The 27,895-nt window shown below is 46.0% G+C and overlaps 1 protein-coding gene across 4 annotated transcripts in view; it reads right to left on the bottom strand.

The window, feature by feature from the left end:
* The window catches only part of PTPN14 (protein tyrosine phosphatase non-receptor type 14), a 154,697-nt gene that overhangs the window by 42,915 nt on the left and 83,887 nt on the right, over positions 1 to 27,895 (bottom strand). For all 4 annotated transcript variants that reach the window (XM_045838313.1, XM_045838311.1, XM_045838312.1 and 1 more), the window contains 2 exons: positions 7,272 to 7,369; positions 4,882 to 4,949 (listed from right to left, as the gene is read on the bottom strand). In XM_045838313.1, coding sequence (XP_045694269.1) covers positions 4,882 to 4,949; positions 7,272 to 7,369 — 166 coding nt within the window. The remainder of the gene's footprint in view (positions 1 to 4,881; positions 4,950 to 7,271; positions 7,370 to 27,895) is intronic.

Here is a 27,895-nt window from a genome sequence, read left to right as displayed (position 1 = left end):
TCACGTGAAGATCACATGCAGTTTAACAACGTCTCATCAGTGAAGCACTACCCTCCAAAAGGCATACCTCGGGACTACAGGCAATATCCTCTCTCAAGTTGCAAAAAGGAAAAGGAATTATCTTTTTTTTAGAGCTGAAAAATGGGAGCACAACCATATACTGGGAATTCTTCAGCTCTGCAGATGGTCATGAGAAACCTTAGAGAAGATGGAGGGAATTACTAGCAGGTCTTACTTCTCACGTGTTAACTGATTAGTTTGTGGTTTCCTGTTTGGCCATCCATTGAAATGAGTCAAGGCCATGATAGGAACTAAGCTCAACATTTTCAGTTGTATGTTGTGGAATAATAACAAAGATACCACATGGCTTAGATTCAGCTGTGTGTGTTTGTGCATCTAGGCACTGAGTAGCAGTGACAACACAATACTGATTTTGAAAAGCGAATAAAAGGCATGTGGCAATAGAATAAGATAAAAAAAGGTTAAGTGAAGATCAAAAACTGCTCCTTTAAACCTCTGCTTCCTGCTGGGAAAGCAGAACACGCCCACAGGTGCCCCTCCGCTGCCGCTGTCATTCAGCAGCCTCACTCCGGGCCCGGGGCCTCCCGGAGGCACCTGCCCCACCACGGCCTGCCAGTGGCCCCGCACCAATGAAAAACGGCCGCGTGCATGCCCGTGCACAGCCGCACACCTGTGCGGCGCCCTGTGTTCTTAACTTTGCTCTTTTCTCTGCTGCAGAAATGCCATTTGACAAATTCGGTTAGTTTTTGAGATCAAACACAGCCATTCATCCCATCTTCCCTCCCCCTCCAAAGGAATGCATTCTTCTCTTTGAAAGGTCTTCTGGACCCAAGCAGGAAGTTTACGACCTGCCATGGTTCCCCGCTGCCTACTCAACCAGGTCAACACCTGGCCTGGCGCTCAGAGCACTCTGCTGTGACCCAGCCTTCCCTGCCCCTCTGTCAAGGGCTCGAGGGCTCAGGCAAACCCCTCTTCCTGAGACAGACTGCTTTTCCATCTCCCCGCACACTCGTGCTGACCCCTCCTGGGAGCACCACCCTGACCCATGACATCACCTCGTATGAAATGTCACCCCACACTTTGGGATCCTTCTCAGCTACCATTCCTGGGGCAGGGCTTCCCTATTCCCCCTGCCGGGTCCACCTCTTCCACTGAGTCTCTCTTGGAGCCCTGACCTAGTCTGCCTGCCTAGGTCCTCCGTACAGAGTTATTTCACACTCATCATACACTCCCTGCCCACGTCTCCCTCCCTCCCCTGGATTCCAGGCACCCAAGGTCATCTGTTCTTCTCCATATCATTTTTGGGACCCTGTCGCAGAGCGTTTACACAATGGAGCTTATAAAAACTTTCAATATACAGTAAGTGATCCATAAATGTGTACTAAACTGAACTCAATATGCCACATGTAAGTTTCATTATTGTCAAACGGGAGTTTTTAATCATGCAAAGCTGCTTGACAGTCATGTGCACCATCTGCCTGGCCTCTGCCTGCTTCCATTTCGAGATGCATACACTATTGTAACCGGGAAAGCACACTCTTCAGCATCCCTGTCCCTGCACAATGGAGGCGGGATAACAATGCTAGAGTAATAATGACAATGACGATGATGATGATGACGATGACGACAACTAAATAAACTCACTGAGAGTCTGCCACGTACCAACTTAAGTACTTCACGGGCATGCTCTCCTTTCATCCTCAATCAAAGTAGGCTTGTTATCCTCATTTTTAGGTGAGAAAGTGGTTAAATAACTGGCCCAAGTTCACACAGCCAGTAAGGGGCGGAGACAGGACATGGGCACAGAATGCTTGAGCCTTGTCCTCAGGACCTCCTGACCACAGGCCACGACGTGTCCAGGATGGGGGGGGTGTGGAAGCCACGTGGCCGATGGCAACGGCCTAGGAACGCACGCGATTCAGGCGTGCACCCTGATGTCGGCTTCTGCTCAGCACTGTGGGCGCTGCCCCACAGGACTGCCTGCGACGCTGCAAACTGTCTGTATCCGAGCTTTCCAGCACAGCAGCCACAAGTAGCTTGCGCTATTGAGCACTTCAAATGTAGCTGATGCAACGAAGAAACTGAGTTTTACATTTTACTTAAACTTTAAATGATTTAAATTTGAGCATAAGCAGCCTCGTGTCACTAGCAGCTACTACCCTGAAGAGGAAAGTTTTATATGCGAGAATGACATGGATATCTGTCTGTCTGTGGCGGGATTTAACAAGGCCTACGCTGCTTAAATGTCTGATTTGCTCAGAGCTCAGTGGAGTTAGTCTCACTCTGAAAAAGTATGATACACAAAATAACTCCTTTAGTGTCTCGTACTTTAACCTGTCAAGGCATTTCACCACCTACAAACTCATAAATATCACCCAAGCCTGATCTCTGCTTAAAGGCTGCATGATAAAGATAGTTAATGAGAACCCTGGCTGGGTAGATCAGTAGGTTAGAGTGTTGTCCTGATACACCGAGGTTGCAAGTTTGATCCCCAGTTAGGGCACATACAAGAATCAACCAATGACTGCATAAATAAGAAGAATAACACATTATTGTTTCTCTCTCACCCTCTCTCTCTTTCTCCTGCCCTCTTCTTCTCTCTCTTAAATCAGTAAATTTAAAAACATTTTTTTTAGCCCTGGCTGGTGTGGCTCAGTGGACTGAGTGCAGGCCTGCGAACCAAAAGGTCACCAGTTCGATTCCCAGTCAGGGCACATGCCTAGGTTGTGGGCCAGGTCCCTAGTAGGGGCACGTGAGAAGCAACAATACATTGATGCTTTTCTCCCTCTCTTTCTCCCTCCTTTCCGTTCTCTCTAAAATAAATAAATAAAATCTATAAAAAAATTTTAAAGACCATTAATGAGAGAAAGGTAAAATTGTGAAAAATTACCAACCTAATTTATTGTCTCCATTTGAGACCAAAAAAAAATAAGCACATGGTCTGAAATTCTAAGGTATGAGCTTCACACTTTCCTCCTTCCAATCACCCTAAAAAATATCCTGACTTTTCAGGGGCGCTTTGGAGAGGTTAGATATGTTGATTCAAGCATGTGGACACTAAATCCCGTGAAGAATTTCTGTGCTAAGTAACAGGGTTTGAATTGAAGTTGATGTAATTGGTGGAATAATAAAGAATAAAAGAGAACAGACCCAGAACATAAAACTGCTGTCTTCTTAGAGGGAAAAAGCGTAAGGGAGGAGCTGTTCGTGCAAAGTTAGACATCGTGCAGCATTTCCTAACCTGTAAGAATAAGGTCGGCCGTCAACCAACTTAAATCTATCCCGTGCACTGATTCTGGGTAGCAAGGGCATCCTCACTTCTCCTAGTCTCTCAAAACCTCAGGTGTCACCACACACCCGACTCTCTCCCAGATCCACAGCCAATCAGCCACCAGGCTCTGCCCATCTTACTTCCCAAACATCTCTCGCTTTGCTCTCTCATTTTTATCTTCACTGCTAATATGCAACTGGCATCTCTGACCCAGAGGACCACAAAGATTCTCATCCGACCTGCTCCCACAAATGGTCTCAATGCTCTACTTCGGCAGCATTCCAAGTGAGGGGTCTACAACCCCCTGGACAGAGCCCATGCGGTCTTACTCCCCAGCTGTTCAGTCTCATCAGCTGCCTTCAGGCCCCCTCTAGCACGCCTGAGTGACCGACCGGCCGGCGGGCGGACTTTTACGCAGTGCTGCAAATGGAGGCCACCTTGCCTCCGCTCCTTGCCTCTGTCTCCATCGTTCCTTGTTCCCTCCCTGCCGGCAGTCCTGCCCATCCTGTTACTCACACACTAACCTTTAATCCTTCCATAATCCCCCAAAGACATGTAACCCTCTCCCTACATAAAATCCTGATGTGCTTTAATACACTTGACCTTGTGTTTGGATTTTGCAAACTTCCGACTGACTCAACCACTCTTTGTCTGCCTGAGAACAAGCACTGTTTCTTGTATAACTTCATCCCCCGGGGGTTAGTTACCCAGGTCAGAGCTTCGGGCCAAGCAGTTGATCAAAAAATATGTGTTGAGTGATTACGATTTCCAAAATAAGAGCCAGAAATGTCGGCCTGGGCAGAGCTCTCCCCTAACAGGGCTTTTCAGCTGTTTTAATCCTTCTTTGTCAAAACTCTTCTCATTTACCCCAAAGCTACCAAAAAACAAACAATCAAAAACTCCCCAGGGATTAAAGCCTCGCCTCTTCCCTAGCTTAACGCAGGAATGGACGTTTTACTTCGTGGCTCATTCAACAGACTGTGATGAGCACAGGCCAAGTGGCGGACAGCAGTGGGCAAGGCAGAGAGGGCCCCGGCTTGAGGAACACGAAGCTGACATTCTAGCTGCTGAGACACACAGAGAGGCTGAGAGAACCAGTTCGGCTCCTGGGCGCTCTCAAGCACACACAGCGAAGGTGGTGATTTGCAAGACAGCGTTGGTGGTGGGGGTGCATCACATAGGTGGTCAAGGGGAAAAATGTGCCAAGGAGGTGGCCTTTCAATCAAGACCCAAATGACAAGTCACAGGAAGGTCTAGGGCGGAGCGTTCCACACAGAGGGAACCACGGACACCAGCTCTGGTGTCAGGAAGGAAGACAGCTGCGGCACTGGAGAGTAGTGGTGGTGGCACTGGTGGTGTCATGGGTGGGGCGGCGGCGCTGGGGCACAGGCAGAGAAGTGACTTGAACAGGTGGGAAAAGACAGCTTTACTTTTCCAGTGTTTTACAAAATTTGTCCGTACTTTATAAATTCATGCACTTTCCTCCCCAGGAAATAAGTGTGTGTAAAATACTCTGAGATTTCAAAAAAAATTTTTTTGACACTCAAAGAAGGTAGAAAATTAAGTAAGAAAAAGGAAATTATACTTACCATAGGAAACAACACATATTCTCTGAGGAAATCTTGAGAATCGAACTGATTATAGTCTCCAAAATCAGCTGAAAAGCAGAGAAGAGGGAAGGGATAAAAATTTCATTTTCTCTATGAAACTAAAGACGGAATGAAATCGGGTGGACTTATCGTCACATTTACCCCTCGCACGGCACCCCACTTCTGCGCAATGGTGAACCGACACAGTGCCACGGTGTGTTAGATACTGTTACCGTGTTTACTTAGCAATGCTGTCAACAGCAGCACTGGAGCGCCGCTACTCGATTTTCTAGGAAGAATGGGGGAATTTGAAAGTGATTTCTAAGCTATTTTTAACATTTAAACCAAACCTATATTTATCTTCCTATTAAATACACATCAGCACAGGTCTTACAAATGCCTGCCAAGGGGACTTTCTAACTCGAGGCTCATTTAGAGAACTGCGGAGCCAAACCCATCTGTGTCTCCTCATATATGTGCAGCTGGAAATTCCCGCTGTGAATCACCCTTGGCGAGCAGCCCTGCAAAGCTGTACCCCTCCCACCGAACATCTTCACGGGGTGCCAGACGCCGAAAATTCTGTGTCATCCCATTCCCACCTCACTGTGCTGCGTCTGAGCCCATGCAAAAGGAACACGGTGAGCCCCTATCACAGGTCTACACATCGCTTGCTTCTGATTCCCCTTGCTCTCAAAAAAAAAAAAAACCCATGGCAGCATGAAACTTCGTTGCTTGTCAAAAAATTAGCATCACGTAGAAATTGGTTCAGGTATCTTGAAGGTAACAAGAGATAAAGAATCCAGCAGAGGGACGTTGCCGAGAAGGCGGGGATGCACGTAACTAACTACCAACCCAGGGAGGCCTTCGGGAAGGCGAAGGTCCCACGCTCTGCCGGTTTTCGGGAACGGTCATCAGTTACCATATTTCATCACGAAGTCTATCTGTGCTGATGTGTCTTCCTAACTGCCCAGTGAGGGTCTCCGGAAAAGTGTTTTACAGATATTACAGCTAGAGCAGGTTTCAGTAGGCCGAAGCGCCAGCTTCAAGGACCCAGTGAGAAGGGAATCGAGAGTAAGTTCACCAACTTCCTTCAGCCTGAAGCTATCACCAGGGTCTCCCCCGGTCCAGAGTGCCGGCAACAAGCCCGATGGCTGAAGAGTAAGAGCAGAGAAAGGGAGTGAATAACATGAATGGAGTAGAAAGCTTTTTGAAAGGAGAAAGACCCAATCTGAAGATGAGGGGCATACTGGGCCTTCTCTCTCTTCTTCCTGTCTGTTTCCATTATTTTAATGATTTTTCCGTTGTAACCACGGACTGTTCCGTCACACTGTTCCGGGCCCTGCTCCTTCCCTTTCCGGTCTTTAAGTGGACAGATGGGATACAATGCGTTACTGTCCTTCCATCCACAGGGTAACAATGGAAGCCAACTAGGAGTTACACAGCCAACAAAAATCACGAAACTGCTAATACCCTGGAATGAAAGAGGTCAAGGGAAGGCTTCCTCTATAAACATTTCAGAACCCAGAAGACTCAACTGCAGTTCAGAGTTTGGGATGGGAAGTTCAGTTCACAGCTTCTACAATGACAGCCCACACAGCAAGCACTCAGCAGCTGACAGGCTTACACTGGGAAGTTAACTGATTTTAAAGAAAATAATGGCTGAAAGGAAAACACGTTTGTCTTTAAGAATTATATTTGTATCTTGTTTTGAAAAGGACTAAAAACGATTAAGCTATCGCTCAATAAAGATTAATGTAGAGATATATGTAAAATTAAGCAGCATTATGTTATACAAATATATGTAAAAATATGTGTAACAATTTAGAGAAGATAAAAAAGTTGCCCGACAAGCCTAAGCAGGATAGATCGAAAGATAAATTTGGTCGAATGTTTGTTGCTTCACATTACAACTGGGCACTTTAAATTTCTCTCTGTAACTGTGTAAGAATAAGTGACGCTCTGATGTTGAAAGCTAACGCACTTGAAACTGATGTGAAAGCCACACGGTCACAGCATTGAGCCACAAGATATGACCCCATTGGGCAGTGGAATAATTCTGAGAAAATGTCCCACAGACCCTGAAATGTAGCTTTAATTAAAGGCAGGATGGAAGCTGCTATTTTTTTTTCCAATAAAACGAAGGTCACACAAGCACAAGCAATTTGCAAACAGCTTTGGGGAAGATAATCCACCCCTCTGCCACAAAATCACTTACTCTGCACTCCCAGCGTCGGCTATCTAGAAACGAAAAGGGAGGTACTGAGGGATCTTTAAGTCCATTGCCCTTCTCCCTCCGCGAGGCTGGCAACATCGCAATCGCGTGGAAAACGGGAACTCACACTCCGGCCTCCTGCCGGGCCCTACCCCCCCCCCGCCCCCCCGTCTCTTACCCTGCACGGCGAGGCCGGCCAGCCGAATCACCTGGTCCAGTGGACACCGCAACCGCCCTTCCAGCACGTCCTTTTTGACTTGCAGGTAATACTGATACCTGGTTCGTGGGAAGAGAGGAACAGATAACCTTAAAAAAACACATACTTGGAATACATTCCCACCACATCAATGTCCCTGGATGTCCAACCTTGTGTCCACAGCAGGACACACAGGTGATGTTGACAAAGGTCGGCTCTCTGAAAGATGGAAAGTGACCTCTGCCCGTGTTTGCCTTCCTTTGATGTGGCAGGTGCCACATCCCGTTCATTCTGGGTTGGAGTGCGTTCGCATCACATCATTTCTCCGCGGGCCGGCAGGGTGACCCGCTGATAAGGACCAGCCCTTCCTAACCGAGGCCGAGCATGAAAATGCTCTTCCGCACCCGGGTGCCCGCAGGGACACAGCTGCTAGAGCCAGGTTCAGCACGGGCTTCCTGGGAAAACTCGGGACACGCACCATTTTTTGAACTCAGAAGTTTGGAAGGGCAGATCACGGATAGGCCACCTCTTTGGAATTCTGCTCAAGGACGGGACGCAATTCTCCGAAGCCAGGCCCGCCCTGCGTGTCTGTGACTCATAAAAATCGCATCGAACGCACCCCCGCGCCTTCCAGCCCCAAGAATGTTCTCCAGCCTGCGAACTGCAGACGGACAGAGTGTGTCCGCACACAGCAGCCGACCTCAGACCAGACGGCTGGTCTCGGCAGCGAACACAGGCTATTGTTGCCTTGCCAACCTCACTGCACTCTCAGACTGACCTAAACACTTAGAAATCCGGTCACCCCACACCTTTACTTCCTGGGACTCGACGTCCTTCGACCACACTCTTAACACACGGTCACCTCTACAAGAATCAGACTCGCCCAGCATTCATTCCTGCAAACACGAACGACCTTTGAACTCCTGGGAGCCCTAACTCTCTTCTTCTTAACTTTGGCATGTCGGTTAAGGGAAGTCTGGAGTGACCCCGGGTCCAGTTCCTTTGGAGAGAGGCAATCAGCAATGACAGTGAACCACTGCTGGCCCCAGCCTGACACAGACATCCTCACACCGGGATCTAACGCCCGGTGGAGGGAATAGCCAGGCTGGCCGCCCACTCCAGTGTCATCTCTGCTTCTTCTCTCCTCCGAGTCCACTGGACACGACACAGACAACCGTGTCTGTCTCTGGTGGGAAAAAAAGACTTTCCTCGAAACAGAAGAACCAACTCCGGGAGTCAGTTAAAAGTCCTTCCTAGTCAAACTTCACGTATAATAGAAACACAGCCTATCGTTCCTGCTCCCATCCTACCTCTCAACTAAAACACGGGTAATGGTTTTACAGGGTCCGCTATTCAATGCACGCTCTTACTTCCAGTCTGCATCACTGACGAGGAGATAACCTACTGACGAAGCACTGCCCGTGTGTCTGCGTCAGCGAGAAGCCGGGGCACCTCCTGGAAAGGTCTGAGATGGGCTCCGCCTCGCACAAAGGCTCACCGTCTCCTGCCCACTGCTGTCCCGTTTCTGTCCCTAGAGCACTAGGAAGGGGTCAGTTAGTCAGAACCGATGAGTACAATATTTTAAAAGGTATTATCGTGGCATTATCTGCCACAGCTCGAGACTTTTTTACGTGTCACCTTGGAGATGAAAATGATCAGCTGATACCTTTGCGGAATAGATTGTCCACTAACTCATCCACGAGATCCAGCAAAACAAGAATTCTAGTGTCCTCACCGTGCTGGTCCCAACTTCACTCTGCAACTATCACGTCTGGGAGGCACGGGCAAGCTCTGCCACCGACCCATCCCACCGTCCTAGGCAACAGCAAACGCCCACCCACCAGCAAGGCGCACACCAGGCTTGCTCCTGGTCACTCGGGGTAGGTGTGGGTTTGTACTGGGATGCAAAGCCGAGGCGCTGATGCAGCGCTTCTTCCTGGGAGCCTTCCAGCCTGCGAGAATCTGAGCAGCGCTCAGGGCCCGGCGCCGTGACCGCGGGAGCTCGGGGACAGCGCTCCCCGAGAATGCAGGCACGGGGGGGGGGGCGTGAACCTGGACCACTTGGAAACTATGCGCTACGTTTTTGCTCAAAAGGCACTTTTACAAAAATATAATAATTCTATCCTAGATGAAGACTAAATTAGAGAATATGAGCTGTGATTCTATTTCCAGCATGCTTGGGGTTTGCTTATTTTTGATTAGCAATTTGATTCCGACGGCGGTAAAATGTAAGAGTGAATCCTATTTTGGAAACATGCAATTTCATGGAAGTATACTCCACCCTGTCACAGCTCTGGGTGGAGGGGAAAAGCAAAAAAAAAAAACCCCGATGCTCATGCCAGGAAAGTATTTGCCAACTTTCCGAAGGGATCCTTTTTGAAAAAACTCAAGTTCACAAGGCAAACTTTTAAATATTTTTCACGTTCAAAGACCTGGAAATCATCTGACTGCTGAGGTCCGATGAGCGGTCTGAGGCTAGGATTCTGTTCTCCCTCGAAGAAGTGGGGAGCACAATGACGCCTATTGAATAGGGGTCAAATGTCTATTTTCAAAGTTTCTTGTTTTGTTTTGAATCTGCCGGGAAGATCAAATTTGCGCACTAAACGCGGGTTTCTGTGGGTGAAACGGAAAAGCCTCCCGGTGGTTTGTGGCACCGAGCATTCCAGTTGGAGCCCGACAGTCACTGGAAGTGACACCGGTCTCTGGAAGTCTGTCCTCTCTGGAACATTTCTATGTAATCTCAAGAAAATAACTGACTTGTCTGTGTTCCTTCCTCCCCCTGCGATTTCTGAAAAGGAAGTTTCAAAAAGCGCCATGTCTGGTCGAGGCAACAGAGCTTACCATCTCACAGGGGTGTCAGAGAACCCTCTCAAAATTCCTCTCCATAACATCTCCCTCGACACTTACAGATGAACTGCTAAGATCCGCAATCTCTCTCTTTAATTCGCATGTGAGAGACTTCTAGGCAACCATGGTTTACTTGCAAGTCCGTCACTACTTCTCGGATTTAGAAATTCCACGTGGTGGGTGTCCTGAAAGGTATGACCTGTGTGACCCCAGAACCCCCAATAGGATGCCAGAAACCCAGAGGCCAAGTGCATGTCACCTTTAAAATATGTCTCCCACCCCTCCCACGAGCGAAATCCTCATTCCAAGCCCAGTTTGGCGGACGTGCCTCACACAGGGAACAGCCAGGAAAAGACCAAAGCCTTAAGATCTGACTTTGGTCCTGCTTCTACTCAAGGACTCAACATCCTGAGCACAAATCACAGGGCCGTGGAGATAGGAGGGCGGGAGGCAGTTACTGCTGTTCCAAAAGTTTGCTGCTGCTCCCCAGGGGGCCTCCCTTCCGGAGGGCCACACACCTGCCACCTCATTAACTCTGCCTAGCTCTGGGGTCCACGCCATGGGGGCGGAAGTGACCTGTGCCTCTCCTGGGCCGAGGCCCTCTGATCGAGTGTGTGTCTGGTTCCCATCTCCACCCCCCAGCCCCACCCTCAGCCCTGCAGTGTCCAGGCAGGGGCTTCAGCTCCGGGAGCCTGGGCCCCGGGGGGGCAGAGGGCAGGGCACACAGCAGACACACAAGGTGCGCAAGAAACGAGCCTTTGTCTTTGAGGACAACAGAGGGCTGGGGGTCCTCGATTGTTGTGGTGTGAGCTGGCCTCACTTATTTCATAAGAGAAGGATTTCAAAAAGTCTAACCCTTTTGTTTTTAGAGAAGGAAACTGTGCTGAGGGAGAATGACTTGCCCAAGGTCACTGTGCTCCCCCAAGGCAGGGACAGACAGACCAGAGCTCGGAGCTCCTTTTAATGCTCACCCCCCACAAGTCCACAATGAGGGTGGGATTTGATTCCCAGCCATCACAGGCAAGCCGTGAGTTCCACCGAGGTCTAAACATAAAGACAGGAATAAAAACACCACTGCCTGGTGATTTTTATGGCCCAGTGCTTCCAAGGAAGGACTCCAGTAACCAAGCTGCCCTTGCTCCCCCATCGGGTGGTCTGGGCCACAGCACGTGAGGCAAACACTGACCCGAGAAGTTGTTCTGTATGAACCCAGTACAGGACATGTTTCATAAATTGGCCCATGGATTATTCAGAGTTGTTTTCTCTCCCAGTGAGAGCCTCTGGGATATTTTACTTTTCTCCTCCGGCGGCAGGGGAAGGGAAAGGAGACTGCGTGAGCTGTGCCTCTAACTACTTGTTTACAACTTTATAAGATGCACAGAGGGATTAGGTCAAATCTGGAGACTGGGGTCTGTGATTGGAGGCCCCTGGCCAGGAGAGGCCATGCCCACAGGCAGCACCAACCGGGCCCCTTAAGTGTATGGACTTCCAAAGGCAGATTTTAAAAAATAAACAGCAGTCCGTCGGTGTCACACACAGTCTTTACGGACTCTGGCTTTGAGTAAAGACTTCTATACCACGGATCGGAAGAAAGTTATCCAGACGTCATTCTCTTGCCACCATAGCACCACCTGACGAAGGGATACGATCAGCACACATCACCCACGCACTGCTCTGCCGACCCCACTGCCCCAGGAGAGCTGGGATGGAAAGCCAATGCTTCTTCATAGTTAAAAGCAGGCCAGTGAAAGTACAGTGTAAGCTGCAACTTCGAACCTGCAGTATCGTGGTTATTATCACACAGCTCGGTTGGCCTTGCCCTCCTCTGGAGGTCAAGGTCAGCCAAACCGGCTTATCTCTTCCCATGTGCATGGTCACTAGGGATGTGACAATTTAGAGACAGGGGGCATACCAGTATCACCCTTAGATTCCTCAGTCTGTGAAGTCTTTCCCTACAAGTCCTGGGGTGGGAGGGGGAGGGAGAGGGAGAGATGGTTTTGACATTGTCATTAAGACTTTAAAAGCCCCTTCCTTACTAGAAAACTTCCTCCACAATCAGCAGCATCAGAAGAATCTTGCTAGGATGTACTGGCACCTAGATTCCCTCCCCACTGCCTCGGCCAGTGCAGAACGCACCAAAGCGCTCACCTTGCTTTCTGGCTGATATTATATGGGGCGGGGGAGGCAAATGAATATGAAAAAATGAAACATGTAATGTTTCTCTGCTATAAAAGACAAAAAAGAGGCAGCTGAGGACATGCTATCCTACGCTTCTGGGGCACAGGACAGCAACAGAGCGCAATTTTAACTCTCGGATGGACAGGGATACGACAGGAGAGAAACAGCACATTCCAGCCATTCCAGAGGGTGTTCACTGCTGTGAGTCCAGATAATGGGCAGGGCGGTCCACCCCGGTCCCCGTCTGCTGGGACCAGATAAACCCTGTGCTCGCAGGCTGGCAACCAGATAAACCTGACCGCCCGCCTCCTTCCCTCCCTCCCTCCCTCCATCCCTCCATCCTCAAAACCCCTGAGAAGACTTTTAGTTCACGATTATTCGGGTATAATAAGGTGTTTGGTACCTGGCCCATGCACTATCTACAAGCTCTTACAGTTAATGAATGTTCAAGTTGACAGTCCATTAAAACTATCATCGAGCAAATTACAAAGCCAACCCGCCTGCAAGTATGCAAAGCTGAAATCACCCAACAGCAGAGAGTGAAAAAAAAAGAAGAAGAAAGAAAGAAAAGGCTAGAACTATAACTCGACAAAGATCACCTTAAAAGGGAAAGCTTTTCTCCTGGCCTTTTTCACACACCAGCCAATACATGTACACGAGTGGCAACACAAACATGTGCACACAGGCAAACACACGCAGACAAGACGGTGTTGGCTGAAGGTCAATTCCAGAAGTTTTCAGCATTCATCGATCAATAGTGTTTTGCCAGAGACACCGACTTTTCACCGAGACTCCTTAAGTTTCAGTGAGTCAAAGGATTGCAATTCTTTCCTAAAAAGGACGATGTTTGTTTAAATGCACGTAAACACACAGGGACCTTAACTACTAGTGAGAAAAGGCCAATGACAGCAAGGTGTTGCAACAGAGAGCAGCATGCTCCAACCTGATCCTTGCTTTCTGCTCTTGAACTCTTGCATTAATTATAACAAATTACAGGGAACCCAAGTACAGTTTATAAGTACGATAAACTCCCTAATAATAGCCTATCATTTAATCAAGGCTTCTCTTTAAAAAAGAAAAATTCGTTCTCTACCATACGTCGCAGAGGGAGAGAGAATATACCCTGATGTCCCTTCTTCCTGCCCACTGCACGCCCCCCCCCACATGGTACTGGGCATGGATTCCTTTCCAGCAAGCCCGGTGCCAGAACCGAAGAGAACCAGTGGTTCTCACTACTGCAGACTGTGCTGCCCTGAGCCAGGAAGACACGGCATCGGAAGCAGAAATGCTTCACCTCGGAGGAAAACACTGCCCTAAAGATGATGATGTTCAAATAGACTCGAAGTCTGTTTTGCTCTGTCTTAAAAACCTCCAGTGACTTGGAGAACAGTCTGGCAGTTCCTCAGGCAGCTAAATATGGAATTACCACATGACTCGGCAATTCCACGCCTAGGTATATACCCAAGGGGATCGAGAACACATGTTCACACAGGCACTTGTACACGAATAGCAACATTATTCATAATAGAAAAAAAAAGGGGGACACAATCCAAATGTCCATCAGCTCATGAACAAAATGTGATCTATCCAGACAATATAGTCAGTCAGCCATAAAAAGGAATGAGGTACTGAGACATGCTACGACATGAATGAAGTCTGAAAATATGATGCTAAGTGAAAGAAGGCAGACACCTGGGGCCATACAGTGTATGGTTCCATTTACGAGAAATGTCCCGAACAGGCGGATCCACACAGACAGGCATGGCGGGTCAGTGGTCGCCGGAGGCCGTGGGGAGAGGGGATGGAGAGGGACTGCTGACGTTCCGGAATCAGACAGTGGTGATGGTTGCACAATTCTGTAAATACACTAAAAACCACTGGATTGTATACTTTAAAATGGTGTGACATGAATATTACCTCAACGAAACAAAACATCTAAAAGCCCTAACCAAGAAGAAGTTCCAACTCCTGATACAGAACACCACGGTCTTCGGGACCCACTCAAAATTACTTTCTCAACTCTCACCTCACCCCACACCGCATACTGGAGTTGTGTTAAATACACTGTGCTCCCCAATCCCCACCCCTCCCCCACGTTCTTTCCTGCGTCCTCACTGCTTCTTCTGCCCCATGCTCTTGCCCATCCCCCTCCATTCAGAGGACCACCCACTCATCCTTCAAAGCTCAGCTGAGCCCTGTTCACCAGTAAGTTAAGGGACCCCTGTCCCAGCCCCCCAGCACTTCACCCAGGCCTCCTGCATGGTCGCCGGTACCTCCCCCAGCCCGCCATGACCTCCTCCCAGACCAGGGGCTGGGTCTCACCATTTACTGTCAGTACCTGGTACTAAGTAAACACTCAATAAATATTTCTGAGTAGATAAAATGCTGACAGAGAAACAAGGAGGGAAATTGATCACTTGCTGGTGAGATGATCAGATGTCACTGCTATGGCATGAAAGAGGCACCTAAGAGTTTCAGAAATGTAACCATCTTACACCAAACAGAAGCCTTAAGAAACCCTTGGTTTTGGACAAAGGGTTAAAAAGAAGCCTCCTTCCAAATCCTAGGATAACCAACAACACTGAACAACAAAGCTGGAGGAGTGATGCTACCCAACTTTAAGGCTGACTGTAAAGTTAGGGTAATCGAGGCAGTGCGGTGTTGGTGAAAGAACGGGCAAACCGATCAATGGAACAGAAGAGAACCCAGACAGAGAGCCTCGTAAATACAGTCAGCTGATCTCTGTCAAAGGAACAAAGGTAACTCAGTGAAACAGGCACAGTCTCTTCACCAAACGGCGCTGGGACAAATGTGAATTACAAATGCAAAAAAACTGAATCTAGACCAGACCTCACACCTTTCACAAAAATCAACTCGACATGGGTGACAGACCTAAATTCAAAATGCAAAACCACAAAAACTCTACTAGACACCAGGAGAAAGTCTTGATGACCCTGGGTGTGCAAAGATTTTCTTTTTTTTTAAGATTTATTTATTTATTTTTAGAGAGGGAAGGGAGGGAGAAAGAGAGAGAGAATATCAATGTGCGGTTGCTGGGAGTCATGGCCTGCAACCCTGGCATGTGCCCTGGCTGGGAATCGAACTCTCGATGCTTTGGTTCGCAGCCCACGCTCAATCCACTGAGCTACACCAGCCAGGGCTGCAAACATTTTCAAATACATCAAAGACACAACCCATGGAAGAAATAGTTGATAAACTGGACTTCATTAAAATTAAAAACTTCTGCTCTGCCAAAGGCAATATCAAGAGAATCAAAAGACAAGCCACAGATGGAGGGAAAAATATTTGCAAAAGACGTATCTGATAAATGGCTCTTTACATACGAAGATCTCTTAAACTCAACAATAAGAAAAAAAATGGCCCAAGTTAAAAAATGGGCCAAAGACCTTAAAAGACACTTTATTAAAGAAGATAGACAGATGGCAAACAAATACATAAGAAGATGTTCCACATCCTATGTCACCAGGGAAATGCAAATGAAAACACTGAACACCACTACAGATCTAGGAGAAGGGCCGAATTCCACAACACTGACCACACCAAGTGCTGGCGAGAACCTGGAGCAACAAAAACTCACTCTCCGCTGGTGGGAATGCAAATATGGTACAGCCACTTGGGAAGACAGTGTGGTAGTTTTTTTTACCAAACTAAACATACTCTTACCATATAATCCAGTAGTCATGCTCTTTGGAATTGAACCAAAGGAGTTGAAAACACATGTCCACACAAAAACCTGCACACAGATGTTGACAAACAGCTTTGCTCATAATTTCCAAAACTTGAGAGCAACCAGTCCCTCAGTAGGTGACTACATAAACAAACTGTGGTGTGTCCAGACAACAGAATGTTATTCAGCATTAGAAGTAAATGAGCTATCAAGCCATGAAAAGACATGGAGGAACCTTAACTGCATATCACTAAGTGGAAGAAACCAGTCTGCAAAGGCTACATACTGTATGATTCCAACTATGTGACGTTCTGGAAAAGGCAAGACTATAGGGATAGTAAAAGACCAGTGGCTGCCAGGAGTTAGGGTTTGGGGAGGAGGAATAGTCAAAGCACAGAGGATTTTTAGGGCATTGAATATACTCTGTATGAGCCCTGGATGGTGTGGCTCAGTGGCCTGAGTGTAGACCTTCGAACCAAATGGTCGCTGGTTCGATTCCCAATCCAGGCACATGCTGGGGTGGCAGGCCAGGTCCCCAGTAGGGGGTTCACAAAAGGCAACCACACATTGATGTTTCTCTCCCTCTCTTTCTCCTTCCCTTCCCCTCTCTCTAAAAACAAAAATAAATAAAATCTTTTAAAAAAACTCTGTGTGATATTATAATGATGGACACATGACATACATTTGTCCAAACCCATAGAATTCACAACACCAAGAGTGAACCCTAATGTAAACTACAGACTTGGAGTCATTATGATGTGTCAACGTAGGTCATCTTGGTGAAATTCTAGTGAGTGATGGGGGAGGTGTGTGTGTAATAGGATATATGGAAAACTTTATAGCTCTCCCTCAATTTTATTGTAAACCTAAAACTGCCCCTAAAAAATGGCCCTAAAAGAAATACCCCTTCAGTGTAGACCATTTGTTTCCGTGTGACTGATGTAAACTGCTTTCTGAGCTGCCAAGCAGGGAAGAGGTGCGTCACAGCCGAAGATCAGCAGCATGCAATGCACCCTCGTAGCGGGCAAGGGGAGCGCGGACCAATGAGCAACGAGGCTCCGTGCGGGTTCTCGAGGCCACAGCCCCCCCTCTCCACTACCACTGCACAACTGGGAGCCGGTTCCCTCTTACCCTGGGCATAAATGTGCCTTGATTCATCCGCTCAAACCACGTACCTGCCTGCTCTGAACATCGCGTGTCCTTCATATTCCCTGCAGCTCCCCTGTGGGAAAAGGGACCTTACATCGCCTCTGGCAGCTGGGCGAGTCAACTGCCTAAAGATCCGTCTTCCTGGTGAAGAGCCAGGTTCGTCCCTAAGAAAGTCTGTGTAACACCCTTCAGAATCTGGTGAGCTGGCAGACGGAAGAACATTACCTTTATAAGCAATAGGCCCAGCCTGAGGTGAAAATAAATAAAAATCAACAAGTATGGGGCATTAGGATTGGCTCTGTGGCCGGGCCTGAGTCCTTCCCTGTAATTCTAATTAAAGGCAGCTCCTACAATCTCCCACGTCAGTGACTGCCAAGAGAAGCCACTTGGCCTGTCGAAGCCACGTCTGAGAAATGAGCAGGAAATACTGACTACGGGCTTAACAAATGTTCGACGGATGAACGATGGAATGAAAGGCACTAATTAATTATACATCCTTGGAGACTATACTAGAAGTTCCCGGCCTAGATTAAGTCAGGTGGCTAGATACACAGGGCACTTGATCACTGCTGGTGACCAGGGGACGCAGTATGGATAGACCACTGGGTACTAAGTGTCCTCCTTCTTCAAGCCAGTGTCCTACCATGGCAGCAGGCAGCACAGAGAAGGGGCCTACTTCGGCTCTTACAAATCAAATGTGCTAGTCTACCCAACTCTTACACGCTTGCTGGCCTCCAGGAACAGATTCTATATTGGTCAAAAGGCAAGTGACAAGCCAGGCCAAAGGACCATCTTCCAGCTGTGAGGACGTGGAGTCTAAGATGAATGCTGGAAGGGAGTGATCTGTCATTGACTGTGATTTTCCCTGTTCATGGTGATGGCTGAGAATCCTTTATCACCTGTCTCCGGTCCATGCTGTCACCGGGCCCTGACACCTTGGTACTCCGCGTGAACAGCCATCTCCATCCTCCCCTCCCGCATCCCTGGCACGGAAACCGGGACCCCACCTACGTTCTGTCCCCCAGAGCGAGCCAAATCTAATTTTATACTCTGGCTGCTGGGTTTTGCTTACTGACTAATCTAAGTGTTAAATGTTTTTCATCTCTGGGCTCCAGGCTTTGGCGTTTACACTCTGCAGGTGCTCATCCCACGCTCTGTCACTTAGTGCACATTTTCGAATAGTTGCAGCTTAAAGATGTCTACGGACTGAAAGAAGGACCAAGAGTATGTTTTAAAACACTGACAGAAAAGAAAAACTACATTGGCTGAATGGGCCGTTCATCAGAAGTAGCAAAATTGCTGGTATTTCTGCCCTCGAGTCAAAATAGAGGAGCTACTTGAAGATCCTGCGGAATGACCTTAATTTCCATAATTTCATGACAGATCCCTCCCCCACTGCACTTTCTAGCTGGCCAGTGAGATCCGTGTCTCTCCCCAGTTACATTACTTCAATGTCCGAGATTTTATGTATTTCTAGGATCCACCCACCTATCTCTAGCAAGCCTGTATGCACCTTGGGGGCATGGACCACGCCTTTTTGTTCAATAAGTCAGACCCAGTAGAGGACTCTAGACTTGGTAACTGCACACAAAGCATTATGACCATTTACTGACTCAGAGAAACCCAGTGGGTGAAAAAAATGCTTTTTTTGGAAGTTAGCCACCCAAAAGTTGGCGTGGAACAATACTAGACTCAGCAGAAAACAGAAAAATCCCCGGATCACCTACACTAATATTTTATATTATATTGCATAAGCTAATGCCTTTCTCCAGCCACCAAACTGGAATAATTCAGTCCAATCTCTGCATTCCCACTGCATTTTGTAACTCTAACATGGTATTGATTAGGCAATTTATTTAATTATGCATGCTTATCTTTGCTTTCTTAGCTATTTTAAAGGCTTCTTTTGTTCTGTATTTCCCCTCAACCTCTAGCACACAGTAGGTCTTCACTGTACATTTCCATTAGAGCATCATTATGTTTATATTACATCACAGCAGCCACATACGATGTGGCTTCATGTACAGCCGGTCAATTACAGACTGGCTGCAAGGAACTTCACCGTTCCCAGGGCACTCTGAAAGAACTAACAAAAGCGCACCACATGCCCATCAAAAGCTTGGAAGACTTGGATTCCCCACAACGGAAATTCTACTCAATTTTTCTAGATGTTCAGAAACCAGAAGAGTCAATCATCCTCAATAATAACAGGGCTTTCCATGTGCAGAGCTATTTTCCCAGTGTTTCCATGAGTCACGATCAGTGTCGTTTCCTGTTCACAACCGCCCTTTAACAAAGTCACTACAATGCCCCCTGACCCTGGAGGAAACGGAGGCTCAGAGAGACCAGGTGACTGCCCCCCTGCCCCCCTACCCCCACACTAGCCTCCTGATTTTGGTCAAAGGCTCTTGCATCACCACACTGCACCTGCGTAGCAAACTGGTGCTGTCTGTGGGATCTATACGTCAGAAGCATCAATCTCCAAGGAAAAATAGGAAGGAAGCACAAAACTACCAAAGGTTGTAAACACATTACCACGTGAATCCACAGACCATTTACTGAATTTTTGCTGCTGGACATGGATACTTTTCTTTTGCAGAATCTTCAAAAGCAGTTGGGGATATCAAGTGTAGACACAATTGCCAAAGATAAAATACCAAACCAGCGAACATCTCACTGCCCAAGAATCCAGCATCTTCCCATGCTGTGATTTCTGCCAAAATTGTGCTTGGTAGTCTCAGGCATGGAAAATGCCTCTCTCCACTTCCTCCTTTCAAATCTCTTCTGGGGGTTCAGGGTGGAAGGACTGATCCCCTTTTGTTGAATGCAATTTTAAATACTTTTAGATGTCCTTTCTTCTTTTAGAGATGCACTTTTTTAACTGCCCCGGTCTCTGCAAGGCAATCCTTTACAACTCACAGCCTGTAGTACACTACAAGGGGGCCAGCAGGGTTTCCTAGAGAAAACAATGACGACCCAAAGTGACAGCGGATGGCACACAGGTAGAAAGAAGCCCACTGTGTAGGTATGGGGACAAGGGAGGCAGACCGTCAAGCAAAGAACTGTAGTTTCCACATCCGAGAAAATTCCTCATTACCTCCATGTTGTGGAGAAGGCTGCTATGAACACCTTCTTTTTATTCTACGTGTAAGAATTCAAAAGCATCTCATCAGAAACCAGAGCGGGAAAACATCACAGGCCTCTTTAGGAACCAAGAACCCAGAGGCACAGAATCAAGAGCGGGGACCAGTTCTGGACATTCAGTGGCTGCACCAGGCGTAAGGCCATGCTCATAGGACACGATTCTGCAGAGAGGAGGCGCTAAGCAGGTGCTCAAACTCCCCCTGCACAAAAAGCTCAGTCGGCTTCTCCTAAAAACTAGGACTGCAGAAGATACAGGGCCTATATTTTAATATGTTCATGAAACCAGAACAAAATCTACTGGTTTGAAATCAGTAGAAAAGCTGTCAAATTCTGTCACTGTGATGGTTTCTTAACCACTTGAAAAGTAAACCAACTTAGACCCTATTTACCGGTAAAATGTTAGAAATATACTACTAAATATATTCAATTATTTATTCATCATTCAATGAAACTTAGTGAGCACCTACTACATGCCAGTTGCTCTCGGCACTAGGGATACAGCAATGAACTAAAAAATCCCAGTTCCGGTCCTCATTCAAAGATCTTAACGTCCCAGTGGGGACCTCAAGCAGGAATCGAGTGAGTAAGTTCACTGGGATAAAGTCAGATGGGAGGTATGGAGAGTAGGGCGGACAAGCAAGGTTGGTCCATAAAGTGAATCTGAGCAGAGACCTGAAGGACCGGAGCAGCTGGCCCTGTGGGTATTTGGGGAAAGGATGTTCTAGTTCAGCAGAGACAAGGGCCTGCAGGAAAGCACGCGGTGGGCGTGTTGCAGAAAGTCAAGGAAGGCAGTGTAGCAAGGAGTGCGCAAGAGGACAAAAGGCAGGGAGTGACGAGGGAGAGGCCACTAGCAGTACAGCTCAGAGTCCTTCCAGGGCAAACGTAAGGGCTTTGACTCCCCTGCGTGGGACGGCAAACCAGCGGAAGGGGCTGTGCGAAGCAGCTACATGAACCGACAAGTGTCTCAAACAATAACCCTCATTGCTGTGGAAGCAGGGACACCAGGCAGAGGAAAGGACTCTGGACTGAACTACAGAAGCAGCAGTGGGTGTGCAAGGAAATCGAGTCCGGGCGTATTTTGAAGGTAGAAAATGGAGTGTGTGAGAAAGACAGAATTCAAGGGTGACTGCGGAATTTTTGGCCTGAGCAACCAAAACATAATTTTCAAATAAAGACTTCTTTTTGGAAAATTAACAGAGTGTGTCTTAACAAATAAATTCGTGGGAAATGAAATGAACTATTGGTTAAGAAATATATTATATAATTATATATCATTATATTATAGTATTATATTATAGTATATATTATAGTATATAATGATATATGTGTGTTTTAATATATATACATATATGTACACACACATATCTCCAGATTATCTTTCACTAAAACCTACAAGTTCATTAAACCACTTTCGTCAAATATTTCCTCCAATCTTTTTAAAGCCAGAGGAGGGGGTCTCTGATACGGTAATGAATTTGCTTTTTTCCATCATTATTCTTCTTCTTTGACCCCCAAATCCTCTGCTTCAGATCTCTGATAAAGAAATACCTTTGCAGGATGAAGTTCATAGACATTTTTACCTGTTTTCTACAATCTGAATTTCGACTTCGGATACAGAACGGTCAGGGGGCCGTGCAACAAGCATGCGGTGGGAAGTGAGAAAGCAAACATTACCCTCAGCCAGTCTTTGGCAAAATCTCTGAAAAGCCCAAATCACAGGCACTCCCCACAGGATCCTCTTTATGAAACTGTCTTATTTTAAAAAACATCACCATCATCAAATTGAAGGATGACAGCTACAAGGGGTCTTTGCAGCATAGTTTGACCAAGATACATGCACTAAAAAGATCAAAGAGGAAAACCAAGTTTTTTGGAATGAATAGTTACTAGTCCACGCATTTTATTTATATTTTCCCTGGCTGGCATAGCTCAGTGGATTGAGCACGGGTTGAGAACCAAAGCATCGCAGGTTCGATTCCCAGTCAGGGCACATGCCTGGATTGCAGGCCACGGCTCCCAGCAACCACACATTGATGTTTCTCTCTCTCTTTCTCCCTCCCTTCCCTCTCTAAAAATAAATAAATAAAATCTTTAAAAACATGTTCTTAAAAAAATTTAAAAAATAAGAAGAAAACTCATCGAGGGCCCCATCACCTTTACACGGGCACCTAAGTCCTGTGCACTTAGTTCCACACCGAACTAAGTCATCACTTTCTCAAGCTAGTACATTCTGTGTAACTTTCGTCAGTTTTTTTAAAAGATTTTGTTTATTTATTTCCAGAGAGGAGAAAGGAGGGAGAAAGAAAGGGAAAGAAATGACGAGTGGTTGTCTCTCACATGCCCCCTACTGGGGACCTGGCCCAAAACACAGGCATGTGCCCTGACTGGGAGTCGAACTTCAACCCTTTGGTTTGCAGTCTGGTGCTCAGTCCACTGAGCCACACCAGCTGGGGCTCATTGATTCTTAAATAAAGGAATGACTGTGCTTATTATACACAGGCTGGTTTCCTCATAAAAGTCATGATCATAAATTTAAGATAAATTTAAAGGAGAATTGAATCAAAAGCATACACAAAAAAGAACGAACACAGTGGACTCTTCTATACTTTATCATATACATGTTTATATAAACATCAGCATCTTCTGATGGGTATCATTTTCTCTATGGTGGGGACCTGTGACAATTATTACATAAAAATAAACCATTAGACAGGAATTGAAAAACATTGCCTCACAATTTTTTTTTAAAGCATATAGTTTGGTGTCTGATTTTAATCACTCAGATAACTAGGGTACCATAGGTTCTTATAATTCCCAACCTGAATTGTATAAATACGGAAGAAGACATTCATAACTTATATATTTCAAAAATGTGACCGTGAGGGTGGGGACTCTATTTTATTCGCTGCTGTATCTCCAATAACTGGAAGATCCCTAACATGCAAGAGATCTTGTTGTGAATACTTACTGAACGCACACATCCATGGCTGAATGAATGAATGAATGAAAATTCCAGCTGGGTGGTACCGTGCCCATAATGGCTATCCAAATTAACTACAATATTAATTATGTAAAATCGTGTTAAGTTATACTAGTGATTCCATGGGATAAATATGCTGTATTTTATAATAAAATGTTTACAAAGAAATAGAGGTAGATAATTTTTTCAAAATATAGGGTTTTATGACGAGAAGAAAAAGTAAGTGTGGTTCCTTTATAATGAAAATCTGGCTGCTGTAGATATGGGAGACAGTAGTTTTCCTCCAAGATCACCTAGCTCAAACTCTAAAGAAGAAATCGCACAATTTAGTTCCAGGATGCAGAATGAGATTTCAGACCAGGACCCTGTGACCCAATAGCGACAGGAAAATCTTAAACTTCCAAAAAACCCTTTCTTCTAAGAAATCAAAAAATATGCAAAAAGATTTAATTATATCTATAAGATTGAAACTTCCAACCCACTGTGCCAAAGGGTAACTCACTTAACAGATTAAGAAAATAACAGAGAAGCTAACTGGCTCCCCCAAGTTCACACAGCGAATTAACTGGGGCACTAAAAGCGACGCAGAACTGGGGGCCCCTGGTCTGTGTCGACGGCGGGAGGAGGGCACTCCATCATCTCTGAGAGAAGCGGGAACTGGCTCCCGGCAGGCAGTCAGCTTGCACAGAGTTATCCCAGAAGGGAAGGCATGCCCCCAAAATAGAAATCCGGGGCTCTTTCTGCTACAACTTCGCTGCTTCTTACCACATTCTAGGAAAACCCTGAGTTTACATGACAGGTTTCCTCTCCTCTAACTTCCCCTGTAGGAGTGTTCTGCTTCCACCGCACCTTCCGCCTTCACCACCAGTGAGTTCCTGCTGCCAAAAGGGGTCCCCTTACCCTTCAGGTGTGTATGCTGGGGAGAAAATGGGCTTACAGCCTCTGGCCTGGCTCGTCTTCCCTCCCAACAGTCTTGATCCACTTACTGAAATCCAATGCCAATGGTACTTCCTGCAATGATTAATTACGTGTGTCAACTTGGCCAGGCCATTGTACCCAGATGTCTGGTCCAACATTATTCTAGATGTCTCTGTGACGGTAATTTTTAGGTACGATTAAAATTTAAATCAGTAGACCTTTAAGTAAAGCAGTCTATCCTCCATAATATGGGTGGGCCTCATCCAGTCAGGTGAAAGCCTTCAGAAACACACTGACCTCCCTCAAAGGAGAGGGAATTTGCCCGCAGACCACTTTAGGGCTCCAACAGCAACTCCTCCCTGGGTCTCCAGGCTGCTGCTGGACCACAATGGAGATGCTGGGCTGCCAGTCTCCATGATTGTGTGAGTCAGTTCCTTAAAATCGACTAATCAATCTCAATAGACAGATAGATGGATAGACAGACAGACAGATAGACAGAGCCTGTTAGTTCTGCTTTTCTGGAAAACCCTAACACACCTTCCCAAAGTTTCCCCTAATCATTCTGCCCATAAAGGGCGCTCCCAGGAAGCATCCATTATACACCACTACCTTGAAGTTCAGGTATTTTTAAGTGACCACCTACTCTTTCCTAACACATTGGAAAACCCGTTCAGGACAGGTGTGGCACCTTGTGCCGCTCTGCATCTTACAACACGCCTCATACTTAGGAAATAATGTGTTGAACAAACGTTCAGAGACGAGTCTCAAAGGCAGAGGAGCCTTCCAAGGCAGGAAGGAAAAAGGAAGAGGGAGGTACTTCACGTACTAGCAAAGGACAGAAAGCAAGTGGTAGGTCTAGAACTCAAATCCAGGTCTGTCTGACTCACAAGCTCGCACTCTCCACCACTCCGCTGCAGTTGAGGCCAGAGGTGAGGAATCAGAGAGCAGGGGCAGAGCAGGCCGGAGGGGTTTAAACGGAAAGTGGTGCCGCACAGGGGTCAATGTGTGGACTCTGGAGCCGTGCTGCGGAAGTTTGAATCACAGCTCGGTCGCTTATTCACATGGTGGTCTGGGGAAACTTACTCAACCACTCTGCACCTTAGCGTCCCATTCTGTAAAATGAGGAAAATAATAGCACTAACTCTAAGAATTGCTATAAGGACTAAATGACATAATACCTATAAAGAGCTTAGAATTATGCCCTCCCACAAACTAAGTACCCAATAAATGTTAGTAGTCATCACTATTGTTACTATTAAGAAAGATCAATACTCCCAACTGAGGAAGCGCCAGAGTGCTTGCTTTTATGTTTACTGATGTCTCTAAGGACCTCCACCATGAATCATGAATTCAATATAGGGAGCAAAGGAAAGCAAGATCAAGTATTCAAAGATTTTTCAGCCTTTAAATTTGCTTTTTGTTTTCCTGGGAGTAAGAAAAACTTTGGAGAACTGTTGGGTAAAATAGACTCAGCAGAAATGAGGACACTCATTAAAGCCATGTGCAAGCGTGTCCACAGGATACACACTAGAATGTTGCTAGTGCGTGCAGCAGAAACGTTAAGCGCAGCACAGTTCACAATAGCTCCAAAATGGAAACAATCCCAATGACCTTCAACAATGCAATGTGTACACCGTAGGACATTCACACACTGGAATATTATGCAGTAGTGAAGGGTGGGCAGAGTGAAGCAGTGGCTAGAACGTGTCAAGTGGAAGATGCATGGACTGCTTTGACTGGGGTCTGATCAAGCTGGTTTCTTTAAGGGGAAGTCAGAGTGAATGACTTGTAATGTCCTTGTTATCATTAAGAAATTGTGTGTTTCTTAAATGAAAACTTAAGAGGAGAATCTGTACAATGCTCCAATGAGCCTCCTTCACAATATCAGCAAACAGGACTCCAGACAATTAAATACACATATATACGTCATTCCCCAACATCAAAAGCTAGATTGATTCTCTCGTTTATTTTCATGCTCTCTAATCCAATTATTTCTATATTGAGTCAAAGGTAAAGTGGGGTCAAATGTTGCAAGTATGTGTATGTGTTTCCAGGTAAAATGCAAGTATCACAGGGCTGTGGATAAGACTCTGAAATTCAACATTCTTCTCCTATAGAGCTTCAAACTCTACATGGAGTTCTAATTGTGTTGTAGTTACACTTACACGATGTTACACACCAGCAAGTAACCCTATTAACTCAGAAAGGCAGAATACCTGTTTTAGGGTGTAACGGTTCGATAATTTGAGACGCCCTTTCAAAAATCAATCAGGTGTCAAGAACACAGCTTCCCTATATCTGGCATTTTCCAACTTCTTGTGAATAAACTATTTCTGAGCCATATTTTTAAAAATAAGAGTGGAATATTTTTTGTGAAAAACTGTCAGAACGTTAGATCTCAGGATCACACTCTGGTACTTGTACGGGAAAATATTTAAATCATGGGTATGTATGTCCACTCATCTGCAACTCAACGACCTCTCAGTTTACAGTGGAAGGGTGGTCACAAAAGTTTGTCCCGAAAATTAAGACACCTGCTATCTAGAAATGTGTCTATCTTTACATTTTTCTTAAACATATTGTGCTTCCGTTTAGTAGTTGGAATCAAAGATTCTATGAAGCAGTCTACAAAAGAATATATATTTTTTTTAAAAAAGGGACCATGAAAAGAAACTTGAATCTTTTCACAACTCTGTGATTTCATCTGGCTGAAATTTTATTATTATTTCTCAATTTACCTATTGTTTCATCTTACATTTATCTAAATGCAGGAGAAATGGACCAATCAGAGAATGGAAAGAGAGTCACTGAAATCCATATGTGAAATTCTCAGTTTTGAAAAATTCTCATGTTTTAAAATTAAATCTACAGTTTCAAAGCCTGGAGGCCTGGGGGAAAGGCCTCAGTGAAGATTTCTGGGTCCTAGAGCAGGATAATTCAGTGCGTCGTTATTACTTCTTTATTAAAGGTCCACAGAACGCTAAATTCTTACACATTAAACATAGACCTTAAATTTATATATATGTAGACATATATTGCATTATGCATAATCTCTTATGCATTAATAAATTCTAACTAAGAGGTTTAAATATTGTGTTCTGCCCTGGCTGGTGTGGCTCAGTGGGCTGAGTGCTGGCCTGAGAAACAAAGGGTTGTCAGTTCAGCCAGGGCACACGCCTGGGTTGCAGGCCAGTTCCGCAGTAGGAGGGAGACGCACCAGAGGCAACCACACATTGCTGTTTCTCTCCCTCTCTTTCTCCTTCCCTTCCCTTCTCTCCAAAAATAAACAAACTTTTAAAAATAATTAATTAATTAGACAATTAAATAATTAATTAATGTGATCTGAAATTGAGGAAATACAACCCAACCAAAACCCCTGCAGAACCTCGGGTTCTCCACTTCGTTCCTTCCAGAACCCCCACTAAGATGCCCACCCATATTCTAGTTACTCTGCAACTGTTTAATTCCTTCCCAGTTCCTTAAAGTCCACCAGAGAACCTGTAACATCGGTTTACTAACATCAAATGCCCGCTGTAGCAGGAAATAGCTGCCCTCCAGTTAACCAAACTTAAGAGTAAGAAGCACCTGTGGCACTGATTAAAAACAGATTTGATCGGCAAAGTCAGGAGGGCAAGAAACTGCATTTTTTCAAAAGGACCACAGGCAATTCTGACACATGCAGATTAAGGACCGCACCCCAAG

The sequence above is a fragment of the Phyllostomus hastatus genome, unplaced genomic scaffold, assembly GCF_019186645.2.
Source record: "Phyllostomus hastatus isolate PE091 unplaced genomic scaffold, TTU_PhHast_1.1 phas_contig_283, whole genome shotgun sequence".
Lineage (NCBI taxonomy): Eukaryota > Metazoa > Chordata > Mammalia > Chiroptera > Phyllostomidae > Phyllostomus > Phyllostomus hastatus.
This window is presented reverse-complemented; position numbering and strand designations above follow the sequence as displayed.